The following is a 13,820-nucleotide window of genomic DNA, read 5'->3' as shown; positions in this document are numbered from 1 at the left end:
CAAATACATATTTTGCTTCTTCCTTTTCCATTTGTATCCTCTTGATCTTCTTCAGTTGTCTTACTGCTCTAGCTAAGAGTTCAAGTACTCTATTGAATAGATATGGAAAGAATGAACATCTTTGTCTTGCTCCTTATTTTAATGGAACCATGTTCCGTCTACGTTTCTCTCTGGTTAGGTTGATATTGGCTATGGGCTTTCTGTAAATTGCCTTTATTGTATTGAGGTATGTCCCTTATATCCCTAGTCTCTCCGGGACTTTTATCATGAAGGGATAATAGGTTGGTCAAAGGCCCTTTCTTTATACAATGAGATGATCATGTGGGGGTTTTTTTCCCTTTCAGTCTGTTTGTGTTGTGGATTATATTTATCTATTTTTTTATGTTGAGCCATCTCTGTATCTCTGGCATGAAGCTGAATTGATCATGGTGCATGATCTTTTTATGTGTTCTTTGATTATGTGTATGGGTGTTTTGCCTGTACTTATGTCCGTGTACCATATGCATCCAGTACCTAGGAGGCCAGAGAGAGGAGCCAAATACTTTTGAGACTGGAGTTAGAGACAGTCATGAGCACCACATAGGTGCTAGGAATCACACCTATGTATGACCCATTATTCATAGAGAAGATGCATGCTCACCTGGAAGACATGTTACTACTATGTCTTCTTATCTCTTTTTCATTCTGCTCATATCTCCCACCCCTCCCCATGCCACTAGTCTCTACTGCTTGCTGCTATTCTCCTCCCATGGAAGGTCTTGCAGCTTTGCCCCATCCCCACCTCACCCCAGTTGGAGTGCAATGGATGTGGCTTGGTCCGTATCCAGACAGCACTGGGCAATCATCAAGGCCCTGGGCTCTACATTCAGTTTCAGTAGGGTCTTCTGACTAGAGACTAAGAAAACAAACATGGTGCTCCAGGCTGAGTGTACATTGGGTGTGCCTGAGCACAGATAGGCTCTGAGTGGGACCACACCTAAGTACCTACATTGGCTCTGGAAAACAGCCTCCATTAGGCTTAGCCGGTCTCTCTGCAGCTCCACCAGGCTTTTATTTCCTCCCCATACGAATCCATGTCTTAAATGAAAGAGTTGTCAACAAGACAGTGGGAAGGAAACACTAAGTCATTTAATACGAAGTCACATTGGCAGCTGGGGAAGCCAGGAGGTCTTTGGGCTCCTGAAATCCCCTCTGTAACAGTGGGATCAAGGGGAAAGAGGGTGGGGAGAGCAGGAGGCTCAGTAGCAAAGTGCAAAGTGCTCACCTAGTATGCATGAGGCCTTGGGTTCCAAACCCAACATATATATGGGAGAGGGGAGAGGGGGGGGGCTAGGAAACCACATCTCCATCTGCTCATCTCTCCTGTGACCTGCCCTCTGAAGAAAAACTCTTTTTCTGTGTGGTCTCCACCCGTCTTTAGGCCTTACTGGCCATACATTTCCAGTTGCAATCCATGGACACAAAGGAAATCCAAGTTCTGGGAGCATGCGCAGGACACAGCAGCATCCCATCTGCCTGAGAAGCCAAGGTCAGCTGCTGCCGCAGTAGCTCTTCTGAGCTCAGCCCTGCAGGAAATGATCCGATTGTCCTGTCCTTGGCTCAAGACAAGCAGCTGAGGACACCAGGCAGTGAGGATGCCACCAGCAGCGCTTCACCTTGCCTTTAGGATTAGGCGGGTTTTCTCATCTCCAATGAAGAGCCTAAAAATAAATTGTCCTGTAAGGTCTCCTTTTCCCTGGAAGAAAGACCCAGCTCCCATTACCAATTGCCAGGCCCTGAACTCTGTAGACAGGTGGCTTCCTGAGCTCAGCCCCCTCAGGCAAAAGGATGCTTGTGGTGGCCATTTAGCAATCAGCAACAGAGTGATTAGCTGTGTTTTACAGCAGGCCCTGCGCATGGCCTGAGGCCATTGCACTGCAGAGGGCAATGGTACAAGAAGGCCACACAGTCAGCCCAGATCCAACCCTCTTAGACTCAGTCCAGGGAAATGGGGAGGAACCTGGGAGGAGTTGGTGCCTTGAGGGCAAAAGAGTATGATCTAAATATATTGTACAAAAAAAAAAATTAAATGAAAGAATTTCAAGACTGTCTAAGTGTGGAGCCCACCCATGGGAAAGGAAAGTCTATAAGATATTCCAAGTCCCCAGAAACATGTCTGAGCACTACTTGGAGCCAGAGCCACTCATGAACATCTGACTCCTAACTCCAAGAGTCAGTCCCCTTATAAAGAGAATTTCTGTCGCTTGGAGCCAATGACCCTAGACAGGGCCAGTTTAGCGAGTGCCAGTCTACCAGCTGTAGACTCCCTGTTGCCCTCCTACCTAATGAGCAGTCCTACAAGGAGGCCAGCCAGGAGGGGGCCCAGCCAGTAGATCCAATGGAAGTCCCAGTAGCCAGCCATCACAGCGGGTCCAAAGGCACGAGCAGGGTTCATGCAGGCTCCAGAGATTCCACCCCTGCACACACAGAGATACACAGCTCATCAGCATCCCAGAAGGGCCTACCTCAAATCCACATCCTTAATCAGATCTATAGTCCACCCCACCCAGACACCCTCTCTAAACTCCCAGGGGCTCCTGGGTGGATCTCAGAGACTGTAAAAGGCAAAAGATGATTCCTACGTGACCTTCATACAGGCCACTCCCCATACATTCTAGAACAATAGCCAGCAAAAAAAAAAATGCCTGCTTAGTCATGACAGGAGTTAATAATAGAAACATCCCTTTCCAAAGTCTATAAAGCAAAGTTCGAGGAAATCACTCACTTTGGAATCCCGTTGACCTACATTCAAAGTCCAGTCCAGGCAGTGCTACACTGTAACCTTTGTCTAACCTCTCTGCGTGAAATGAAAGTGCCCAGCCCATAGGCTGTAGCTAGGAATAAATGATAGAATGTGCGTGTTTTGATAATCACTGTAGCGTGACTGACCCATTGAGGTCCTCATGCCACGGATCTGTGCCCTCCTCCTCCAGAAGGGGTCTGTTTCTCAGGCACACCAAAGGGAGCATGTGCCCCAGGCTCACCAGAGGAGGCTTGATTACCAGGTGTGCCTCTAACTCTGGGTTCTGTCTGCAGACCCCATGCCTTCAGGCTGGGCCCTGCAGCCTTCATTGGGTTCTGTACCCAAAGCCTGTCCCAGTGGTAGAGCACACTTGTATGTAATGCAAGTGCCACTAGAGGGCAGAAAAGCGCCGCTACTACTGATCTGCATTCCCAGCACACCCAAGGTAGCAAAGAGACCTGAACACTGAGAAAGCTTTGGTTCTGTCTCCAAAAGGAAGGAAGGAACTGAACTTTTGGAAGTGACCTCTTACACACGTCATCAAATTGTGGGCGACTATCCCAGGTCTGTCACTTTCTTTAGATTCTCAGTGGCCCTACGTCATTTCTTGTCTTTCTGAACCTGTTTGGCTACCTGAACAATGGGAAAAATGATTCCTTACCCAACTTTGTCTCCTTAATGCCTCCCAGAACTAGCAAGAGGCTCAAAATAAAATAGATGGGTAGAGGAAATTTTTTGTAAGACTGAGACAATGCCCTGAGGAAGTGTTTTATTTCTACTACAGAAATTAGGAACTTTTATGAAAATCCAGGTCTCTGACTTAGTCCTAACTGAAGGAGAAGGGTCGCCACATTCCCACACAGCCAAAATCACCTAGCACTGTCTGATGCCACATACCCCACCACTGCCCGTCACCTGCCCCAAACCAGCCCACTGTCTCCGTTTGCCACGCTTCCCTGGCTCCTGTAGTCCTCAGCCTTGATGTGGACCCACATCTGGGCATGGTCACCACACTGCTGAGGGACACTTACCCTGCCAGTATATCCACAGTGACAGATAAGCCAATAGAGAATGGGGCCAGAGGACTCTTTGTCTTCTCGTTGACAGCGCCCATACACACGGCCAATACCAACAGCATCGTCAGAATGATCTCTGCCCCCAGGGCTACTGCCACCTGCCCCTGTTCATGAACTGCTGCAAAGGCCGCCCCTGTTGCGTTCCAGAACCTCTCCTCGGGACTTACCGCCTGTGGAGAAAAACCACTCAGCTAGGATGGAGAGACGCTGGGAGCTGGGCACAGGAGTTTGCCGTGCAGGCCTGAGTTCCAACCCAACTGCAATCAGACATATCCACGCCAGCACCCCAGTTCCCCTCATCTTTATGTGTGATTTCGGGAGCTACAAGACCTCTCTGAACCTTGCTTTGCTCATCTGAAAATTGAGGGCAACAGGTGTTGTGTCCAAAAGCCTATGCTACTTTATAGAACCCCCTTTGAGGAAAAGGGCACATACCCCACAAACTAGCCTGCCTCAGGAGCTCTGGAAGCAGAAGATGTGTCGGGCAGGACCTGCAGGCCTTGAGGAAGCTGAGTGAGGGGTTGAAAGGGTCAGCCTCGGGAACAGGCACTGCTGGGTCAGAAGAGGGGGAGAAGGGAAGAATGGAAAGGAAGAGGGAGGGAGGGAGGGAGGGATGGAGGGAGGGACAGAGAAAGGGAGTGAGGGAGGGAAGGTAGAAGATAGGGATGGAGGGAGGGAGGGACGGAGAAAGGGAGTGAGGGAGGGAGGGAGAGAGGGAAGGTAGGGGATAGGGATGGAGGGAGGGAGGGACGGAGAAAGGGAGTGAGGGAGGGAGGGAGAGAGGGAAGGTAGGGGATAGGGATGGAGGGACGGAGGGAGGGAGGGAGGGAGAAAGGGAGTGAGGGAGGGAGGGTGGGAGGAAGGGAGGGAGGGAGGGAAGGTAGGAGGCAGGGATGGAAGGGAGGGCAGGCAGAAGAAGCCCATGGAATTATGCGTAGAGCTATAAAATCTTTGGCCCTGCCTGAGGACGGCATTCTATGGCAGAGCACTTCTCTGGCATGCCGAGGTACCTACGTTCCATCTCCAGTGCTGGCAGATGGGGAGCCTGCAGCTAAGAAGAGCTTGCTTTTTAAAAAAATTTTTTTTTTTTTTGGTTTTTCGAGACAGGGTTTCTCTGTGGCTTTGGAGCCTGTCCTGGAACTAGCTCTTGTAGACCAGGCTGGTCTTGAACTCACAGAGATCCGCCTGCCTCTGCCTCCCGAGTGCTGGGATTAAAGGCGTGCGCCACCACTGCCCGGCTAAAAAAATATTTTTAATTTATCTTTGTGTGTGTGAATGTTTTGAGGTCATGTATGTCTGTGTCCCAGGTGCATGCCTGGAAACCACAGAGGCCAGAAGAGGATGCAGGACTCCTGGAACCGGAGGTCCAATTGGTTGTGAGCTGCCAGGTGGGTGTTGGGAATCAAACCCACATCCTCTGGAGGAGCATCCAGTGCCCTTAACCATTGGGCCATCTCCTCAGCCCCAGGACTAGCTTTTTTGATTGGTGGAAGGATTTCAAGCATAAATTGAACATCAACCCAAGAGTTGGGGTGGCGAAGGGAATCCCATCGGAGATAAGCCAGCAGACCAGTCCCAGCAGGGATCACCAACCTTAGCCAAGGCAGACCCAATCAGTCCCCCAAGCAGCTGGGCGATCCAATAGGGAAGAAGAAGCATGACGTTGAGGCCTCCGATCAGTGTGACTCCCAGCGACACAGCAGGGTTGAAATGTCCACCACTACAACCAAGAGGAGAAGAAAGCCTTGAGGCCAGGTCCAAGGCTCACCATGAGGTGAGACTGTGTACGCTAGCCTGTCCCTCAAGCTGGGCCTGCAGGCTGGACCGTCTGAGCCCTGCTGTAAGCAGAAATGCAACAAATCCCCTATTTTCCCAGAAGAGCCTTGTAGTGGGATGGAGGCTCAGAGGGAGCTGGGGATGGGTGGCCAGACCCTAGGTGGCCTTGGGAACAAACACATAGGGAGAACATCCACGAATTCCCCCAGACCCCTCAGGGCTTGCTCCAGTCCTCCAGAAATGGGCCGGGTTCCACATCTGCACACCACACAGCAGACTGCAGAACCAAGATGTTGGCGTGTGTTCGGCGTGCATCTCTGCCTGCTAGTCATACTCGGGCTTCACTGAACCCGGCGGTTGCCATCTATGTCATGCACACAGGCTCGGTGGCTCACCTTTTCACCCAGCCAGGAAACCACAAGGCCTACCTAGATGGGTTACGTGCCTTCCATCCCACTCACAGCCTCCCTTGGACATTTAAAGAGACAGCAGAATGCCCATTCTTGCTTTCCAGAGAACAGTGTATCACTGTCCCCACTCAGATCTGGTTTCCAGTGAGATTAGATAGAGAGCAGCCCTATGTTCACCCAGTCAGATGCCCCAAGCACGATATCCACTATTATAGTTGGCTTTTTTTAGGAAATGGCCCACCTCCCTCTAACCCATCCCACTGAGCCCCTACCCAGATAAAAGCCAAGAAAGAGATGGGTCATCTTTCTACCATTCCCTCCTCCACTCCCCCCCCAAAAAAATCACCTCTTGTGGGAGTAGAGCCCCAGCAGCCTTCTGTGTACCACAGTGGATAAACAAAACCTGGCTGGATCTTCTATGCTGCTCTGCTTTTCCTAATCCACTTCCACAGCGTAACAGCAAAGAGCAGAGATGGCTGAGCGCCCCACACTCTCCTGAGGCAGCTTTGGGCGCTAGAGTCAGACAGCTTGAACTTGACTCCTGGCTCCTCCCCCTCTAGCATGTACCTCTTACCAGTGATGTGGACTTTCTGTTTCGCAAAAACAAAACACCGCCCCCCCCCACAAGAAGAACAAACAGAACAGGGGAAATAACACGACCTATTCCGTGAGTTTATGAGAACAGAATGGCATCAGAAGGGTGCTCAGTATAGAGCAGAGGCGTAGTTAGCAATAGGTGTGTGTTGGCTTGGAAAATAACTTTAAAATATAGTTACAGTATTATTTCCATTTAATAGGCTTGGAGGGTGACTTGCCCACAGAAATCAAAGGCTACCGAGCTAGATGACCCCACTCCATATTTGTAAGACCCCCAAATGGGTACCCAAGAGCTCCCCATATTGGCACTAGGCTAAATGCTGGGAGCTGGTCTCACCTGATGTTTCCCAAGGTCGCGATGACGAGCCCCAAGGCCAGCCCATGAGCCAGGGCAGGCTGCAGGAGCCCAGTGTCTGGACTGTTCTGAATGACCGATAGACACCCGATGAAGATGAAGAGGGCAGAGCCCAAAAGTTCCACCATACACGGCTGTACGTATCGCTCATAACAGGACACACGGCATCTGCCAGCCATGCTGGTCTCCTTCACCTTGCCCCCACCTAGGTCCACCTCACACATCGGCGTCTGCCGTAAGGAAAAAGAGAGGAAACGTGGGTGGCAGCAGCCCCCAGTCTGAAGTCCCCATCCCCAACCTAGGTGGCCCTTGCCCAGGCAACAAACTCACCTCCCCAGGCATCAGTGCGAGAAGGTCCAAGCCAGAACGACCAGGAGCAGCACACTAGCCGCACTAGAATGTGCACCCTTATCTCCAGGACAGAGACCGGTCCGCTACAGACAGCAGCTTTTAAAGGATTGGGGACGTTCCCCAAAGGTGTCCAGAAAGCAATAAAGTCTGGATGGGAGGTGCCCCAGAAGGGTAAACTTTTTTTTTCTAATCTCAACAGGGCAAGGGCCACGTGGGATCAATGATTGCTGGGCTCGGTGCCAACAACAGGAAAGGTGTGGCCTGCTTGCATCACGTGCAGAGCATACTCCATGGCCCCTTCCGTGGTGCCTCCTCTCTCCAGGGTCCAAAGGTGGCTAGCGTGTGTGCACAGGCATGAGGAGGGCCCCACCAGGAGAGAACTGCACCGTCAGTAGCAGCCAACTCCTCTACCATTATTGTTCTGTCCTCAACGGTCCTCTCGCCACCTAGGACCAAAATTTTCCACGCTCATCCTCAGAACTTGATCCAGCAAGTGTGTGTGTAGATGATGGCTGGCTGCCTGGGGCAGTAGAGCCAGTGTGGCACTACTGTGTGTGTTAAAGCTGGTGGGCTTTGGAAACCCGGTGATGGGGGGACCTACAGCCTCACACACTCGAAGCCAGGGCACCATCAATGAGATGCGCTCCCCCCCCACACACATCAACTCAGACTGCCTGCATCGAACCCCCAGCCCAGCATGAAGCCAGGAGCTAGTCATGCAACTGAGTGCCACTCAGCTCCTTCACCTCGGCTGTTCTATCTGCAGATGACAGGGACTGAACCGTGTCACAGCATCCGTACAAGGTTTGGGTGAACGGACGTGAGAGAGGCTCAAGGCAGCTCCAGATATATTCCCGAATTAACTCCGAATATGTCTAGAAGCCCCTCATGGCACAAGTGGCCAAGCCCCCACCCCTGAGGACCTCCAATCACCAGGCTCTGCCCCCAAAATCTCTAACTGCCATAAAGGCCTCAGCTGCTACAGAAACAGCCAAGCTCCACCCTCACAGAGGAGAAAGTCCAAGATCAAGATTGGAAATCCCTGTAATGGCACCCTGGAAATCTCCACCTGGAAATCTCCACCTGGAAATCTCCACCCTGGAAAGCTCTGTTCCTCAAGAAGGCCTATGTAAACTGTCTTCTGCTCAGTTCTCACCTGAGTAGAGGCAAGTCATTCTCCCAATGTCTTGTATGAGGTTTGTTGGGCAGCGGGACTTTGGCTCCCAACTGCCAGGATACCTCTCCTCTCAGAGCAGTGGGGAGCCCCCCCATCCCCCCCCCCCCACAAGCAGAGCTTAACACTCGCATGGGAGAAGCCTTTCCCCCTCAGAGCTGTAACACTTCCATTGGGAAAGTCTTTCCCCTCAAGACTGTATCTCTTCCATAGGGGAAGCCTTTCTCCTCAGAGCTATAACACCTATCATAAAACTGTATAGAGCAGTGCACACATAATAATGTCCATCAATTTGAGAATACATACTTGGGTGTTACGCTGCACACTTGTATGTGCCGGGAACTGGCTAACAGCCTTGAACATATTGTCTCACATTCACCTGGTGAATATTCCATGATGTAGGTACTATCTGTACAGCATGCTACAGAAGAGAAAGCGTTTTTTTTCAGGATGGCATACCCTATCATTATAAAAACAGCGAGATGTCACAAAAGGACAGTGTAATTCCACTCATATTATGCACCCAGACAGACACATTTATAAATACAGAAAGAAAGAAGAAGGGGGCCGGGATAGGACTCGGCTAAGTGCTTGTTTAGCACACAGGAAGCCCTGGGTTGGGCCCTCTCCATATCACCACACTGACCCAGACATGCTAATACACGCATGTAATTCCAGCATGTGGGAGGTGGGCACACGAGAGCGCAAGGTCATCCTTGGCTACAGAGGAAGTCTGAGGCCAGCCTACCTATATGAGATCTTGTCTTAAAAAAAAGAAAAGGGGGGGGGGCAGCAAGATGGCCTAGTGGGTCTTTTTTTTCCTAACTTGATAACTGACTTTGACCTCCAGGACCTACAGAGTGGAGGGGGAAAACCAGCTCTTGCAAGTTGTCCTCTGACCTCTGGACAAATACTATCTATCTGTCTGTCTTTCTGTTTGTCTGTCTGTCTGTCTGTCTATCTATCTATCTATAAATGTTTATTTAAAAAAAGCCAGTGTAAAAGAAAAAAAAAGAAAGAAAAGAAGCAGAGAAACCCTGTCTCAAAAAACCAAAAAAAAGAAAAAAAGAAAAAAAAAAGCCAGTGTTCTCCAGAGCCTGGAGTAGAGTGGGTTGTTGTTCAATGGGAACCTGGGTTTTTGTTGGGGAATTGAGAATATTCTAGATATGAGTGGCAGAGATGGATGAAAGAGTTGAGGATACTCAATGCCACTAAACTGCACACTTGTGATAGTTAAGAGGCACATTGTAAGTCACACACACACACGTTGCCACTATTAGAAGGAAAGACTGTAAGCTCAGCTTTGAAGAAAAGTAGATCATTAGATGGACTAACAGAGAACGGGAGAGACTGAGGGAGAAAGGGAAGGGGGGAGGGAAAGAAGAAGGTACAATGTGTTTCCTTCTTGGATTGTCTCACAAATATTTAAAGAGCTACTGTGAACCCATCACCGTTCTAACCATTGAGTTTCGGGATCCTGCTGGGCTGAGAGCTCTGATCTGAGTGTCTGTGCACAGAGACAGAAGACTGATATTAAAGGCTGGGGAGTCTAAAGGCCATTTCTACCCCTTGCCAAGAGCGCACTACATGTGACTGGCACACTGAGTCTTATCACAGCAGACCTGAGATAAGTCTTGTTACTCATTGTCCGTACTTTCTGATGATTGAAGAGGACACAAAGAGATTAAAGAACTTGGACACCGTGGTGCAGATTACAAGTATCCACTCCAGGACAGAAGTGGATACACCCAGACAAAGACTGAGCAGTGTGTTGGCTGCCTTGCAAGCCAGAGCCTCGACAGGCCTCCCCTGAGCATCTTTGCGTAGCCAAAGGTTTGACCTTGCTTTCATGCCAGTTATCTTCCATCCTGTGTCCTGCCTCCTCCTCCCCCAGCATCACACTGTACGAGATGCTTCTTCGGCCTTCCTTCTGCGTCCCCATGAGCAGCAAGATAAGATAGTCACCACACGTCCTCCCATGCAGCTCCCGCTGCAATTCTCTCCTGCTTCCCCCCCCCCCCAAGACCAGCACCACTGCTTCTTCTAAAAATTCTAACTAGGAATGGTCAGATGACACAGCAACTAAAGGCCTTGCTGGGTAAGCGTGAAACTTGAGTCTGAATCCCCAGAAATCACATAAAACCTGAAGTGGTCCAGCAAGTTTCTAATTCCCGAGTTCCTACAGCACAGAGAGGCAGAGACAGGACAGGAGGCAGAGGCAAGAGAATCACCAGACACTAGTGAGCTGGAGAGCCTGGTACACACAGCATCCAATAAGAAAAGGCCCTGTCTCCAAAGAGCAAAGTGGAAGATGCAGAATAACACACAAGGCTGTCCACATGTAATCTGTCTCACACACACACGCACATGCACACATACACGTACATGTACACATAGACAGATAGATGGACAAATGGGCAGACAGACAGACTGCAGTAATTCCTCACCCAGTCCCCACGCCTACTTAGTTTTCATCCATTCCTTTACTGCTGGGAGCCAGTACAGCACAGTTTGGTACTTGGATCTGTATTTGGGGAGCAGAATACTCTACTCTCCACCCACTGCCAGCATGGCTCCAATTCCCCCTTCTAGTATATGGGAGGGGCTCACTCCCATAGGCTTGTTGTACAAATACATTGAGATAGGGCCCCAAAAATAGTAGCCTTTATAGCTTCTGTGAGAGTACGTTAAGTGCCATTACAAACATGTCCCCCAACACTTCAATGCCTTAACATAATAATAATGGGTTCATTGCTGACAGAACCGTCTACACAGTTTTCTACTAAGTGGTCACAGGGATACCAGGATACTTCCATCTTTGAGCTCCCCGTGTTGCCGCCCTGGGGTGTCCTCCAGTAAATGTAGAAAGAGATTGCTATGGGCTGGGTCTGGAAATAAGTCTCTTCCAGATATACCTACGGGCTAGAACTTGGTTACCTGACTTCACCTGACTGGAGAAGGATCTAAGAAATAGCCTAGCTATGGGCCCGGGAAGACAAAGAAAAGCACTGTGTGAGCACCAGGATGGTTGCTCCCTGCCCTGTCAGTCCAGTGACTTGTCTCCAACAAGGAAGCAACTTAATGGAGGAAGGGCCTATCTTAGCTTACCATTTAGGAAGGAACACCATCTTTCGTAGTGGAGACGGCACTGTGCAGATTGTTAGTGGCTGGTCACATTGCATCTGCCACCAGGAAGCAGAGAACAGGCCCGGAAGTGGGCCAAAGGCTCAGTCTCAAGATGCTACCTTTGTAAGGTTGCACAGCCTTCCAAAACAGCCCCACAAGCTGGGGACCAAGAGCTCAAACACAGGAGAGCACGGGAGGCTTTTCACATTCAAATGGCAGCCCTTGGCCAGCGACACAGTCCTTCCATCCTATGCCCTGATTCATCTCACACCGCAGGGCCCACACAGTTGAGCAGACGCATGCTCTCATGCCTGGCCCTGCTGTTCTCCTTAGACTCTTCCGATCCACTTCAACTCCTCCAAACATCAGACTATATCCTCTCTGAGTCCTGCCTGGGCCAACCAGCTGTTAGTCCTCTAAACATGCCCCTCCCCCACTCAAGGCAAGCCTGGATCCCACAGCTCCAAAGCAAGTGGTGAGTCTGTAGTTTAACCAGCATGTTTTCACCCTGAGAACTGCCAAGTGTCTGGATGACCCCATGCACAGTGTGGTCTCTCAAACCACAAAGATCCCAGTAGGCTAGGGTGATCATATTTTCCCAATGACTTCACAGCTGAATGATATAGAACCAAGGCCTCTATTTTACTCTTATTTGGATGCTATTACCTTACGATGTCTCTGTAGCCCACCACCAGGTGCAGGTGGAGCTCAAAGGCAGTTAGCATTTGATGGGACATTGTCCTCCTCTTTTCTTGCATGGCAAGCTATTCTGCTCATGCAAGAATGTGGGCAGATCTGAGATGATATCATGACCACGACACCAGATCAAACCCTGGAATATCCACTCCAGATCTAGTAGATTACCCTGCAGTCGCCAGACTGTGTGCCAGGGCATGACTGGGAGTTCTTGCAAGTTCACAGAAAGGCTGAGAACATTTTAGATTTCTAGAGAAAACACAGTGATCCTCTTCAGTGTCTCTCAGACGCCACTTTGAGACCAGCTCAAGACAACTCCAGCTCAACAGTCTGGCTGTCCTACCCTGCCTTTTAATGGCAATGGGTCTTCTCTCTTCATGAAGTTGATTTTATAGCAGTCATCATGATAAAAATTGAAATGTCTGGGGAATGGTGATATGGCTCAGTGGTTTAGAGCATTGGCTGCTCTTCCAGAGGACCTGAGTTCAAATCCCAGCAACCACATCAGGTGGCTCACATCTGCCTGTAATCCAGCCGGAGGCCAGGGTGGGGACCCCACTCCCTCTTCTGGCATCCACCCCCTACATATACACTGTATATACTTATAAGACACATACAGATGTCCAAGTAAATAAAAAATAAGAGCTAAAAATTATTTAAAAAAAAAAAACAATTTCCCATGAAAAGCAACAAAGAAGAAATGAGAATAGCCATGCCCAGTCTGATTACAAAGTCTGAGAAACTACCTGGGAGGTGGTGAACACCTTTAACCTCAGCACTTGGGAAGCAGAAGCAGGAGGATCTCTGTGAGTTTGAGTCCAGCCTGGTCTATAGCCTGGTCTACAAACAGAGTTCTGGAACAGCCAGTGATACATAGTGAGACCCTGTCTCACAAAAGACAAGGAAGGATAAATGGAAGGGACTGTGGAGGTGGCTCGGCGGAATAAGCGTCTCCATGCAATCCAAAATTGGGACTTGAGGTTCCAACTCAGTGGTTGAAGGCTTGGGCAAGGTTCAATGGTCAGCACAGACAGAAGAGAAGGGAAATAAAAAGAAAGAGAAACCAAAGAGTCAATAAACTTAAAAATGCAGTATTTTCTTTTTTTTTTTTTTTTTTGGTTTTTTTTTTTTTTTTTTTGAGACAGGCAGTATTTTCATGGGAAAAAATAACCTTTTCAATGTTAGATTGGTAGACTTTAAAGCAATCACCAACCAATGCTGTACAATGGGGGGGGGGGAAGAAGGCACAGGCAGACATTGAACACAGTCTTGCAATATTTACTACCTATGTGGATATATATATATATATATATATATATATATATATATATATACAGGCCCAACAAGTCTCAGATTTGGAAATCTGTAGACAGAAAGCTCCCATGAGCTGGGGTGACAGCTAGCAGCTAAACATGTACCATGCAAGTGTGAGGACCGCAGTTCAGATCCTCAGAACCCTCATAAACACTGCATAGCC

General features: G+C 49.3%; 1 protein-coding gene across 2 annotated transcripts; it reads right to left on the bottom strand.

Moving 5' to 3' along the window:
* Positions 1 to 1,106: 1,106 nt before the first annotated feature.
* Positions 1,107 to 7,487, bottom strand: Aqp8 (aquaporin 8). Of its 2 annotated transcripts, none has more exons than XM_038331729.1 (6): positions 7,327 to 7,487; positions 6,979 to 7,226; positions 5,452 to 5,578; positions 3,814 to 4,028; positions 2,322 to 2,456; positions 1,107 to 1,700 (listed from the first exon to the last, which is right to left on the bottom strand). In XM_038331729.1, the coding sequence occupies exons 1-6, from the start codon at positions 7,336 to 7,338 to the stop codon at positions 1,652 to 1,654; spliced, it is 786 nt and encodes a 261-aa protein (XP_038187657.1). In that variant the 5' UTR covers positions 7,339 to 7,487; the 3' UTR covers positions 1,107 to 1,651. The 2 variants fall into 2 exon arrangements, with proteins under 2 accessions (XP_038187657.1, XP_038187648.1); XM_038331720.1 differs by having other exon boundaries at positions 6,979 to 7,229; positions 7,327 to 7,486.
* Positions 7,488 to 13,820: the final 6,333 nt, after the last annotated feature.

Source organism: Arvicola amphibius, chromosome 1, assembly GCF_903992535.2.
Source record: "Arvicola amphibius chromosome 1, mArvAmp1.2, whole genome shotgun sequence".
Classification (NCBI taxonomy): Eukaryota; Metazoa; Chordata; class Mammalia; order Rodentia; family Cricetidae; genus Arvicola; species Arvicola amphibius.
This window is presented reverse-complemented; position numbering and strand designations above follow the sequence as displayed.

What these genes read in the sequence shown, in the direction of transcription:
- Aqp8 (XM_038331720.1), bottom strand. An exon ending in GCGACCTTGGGAAACATCAG is followed by an intron (nt 5,579 to 6,978) that starts GTGAGACCAGCT and finishes TCTTGGTTGTAG; the next exon opens with TGGTGGACATTTCAACCCTG. An exon ending in TTGGGTCTGCCTTGGCTAAG is followed by an intron (nt 4,029 to 5,451) that starts GTTGGTGATCCC and finishes TTTTCTCCACAG; the next exon opens with GCGGTAAGTCCCGAGGAGAG.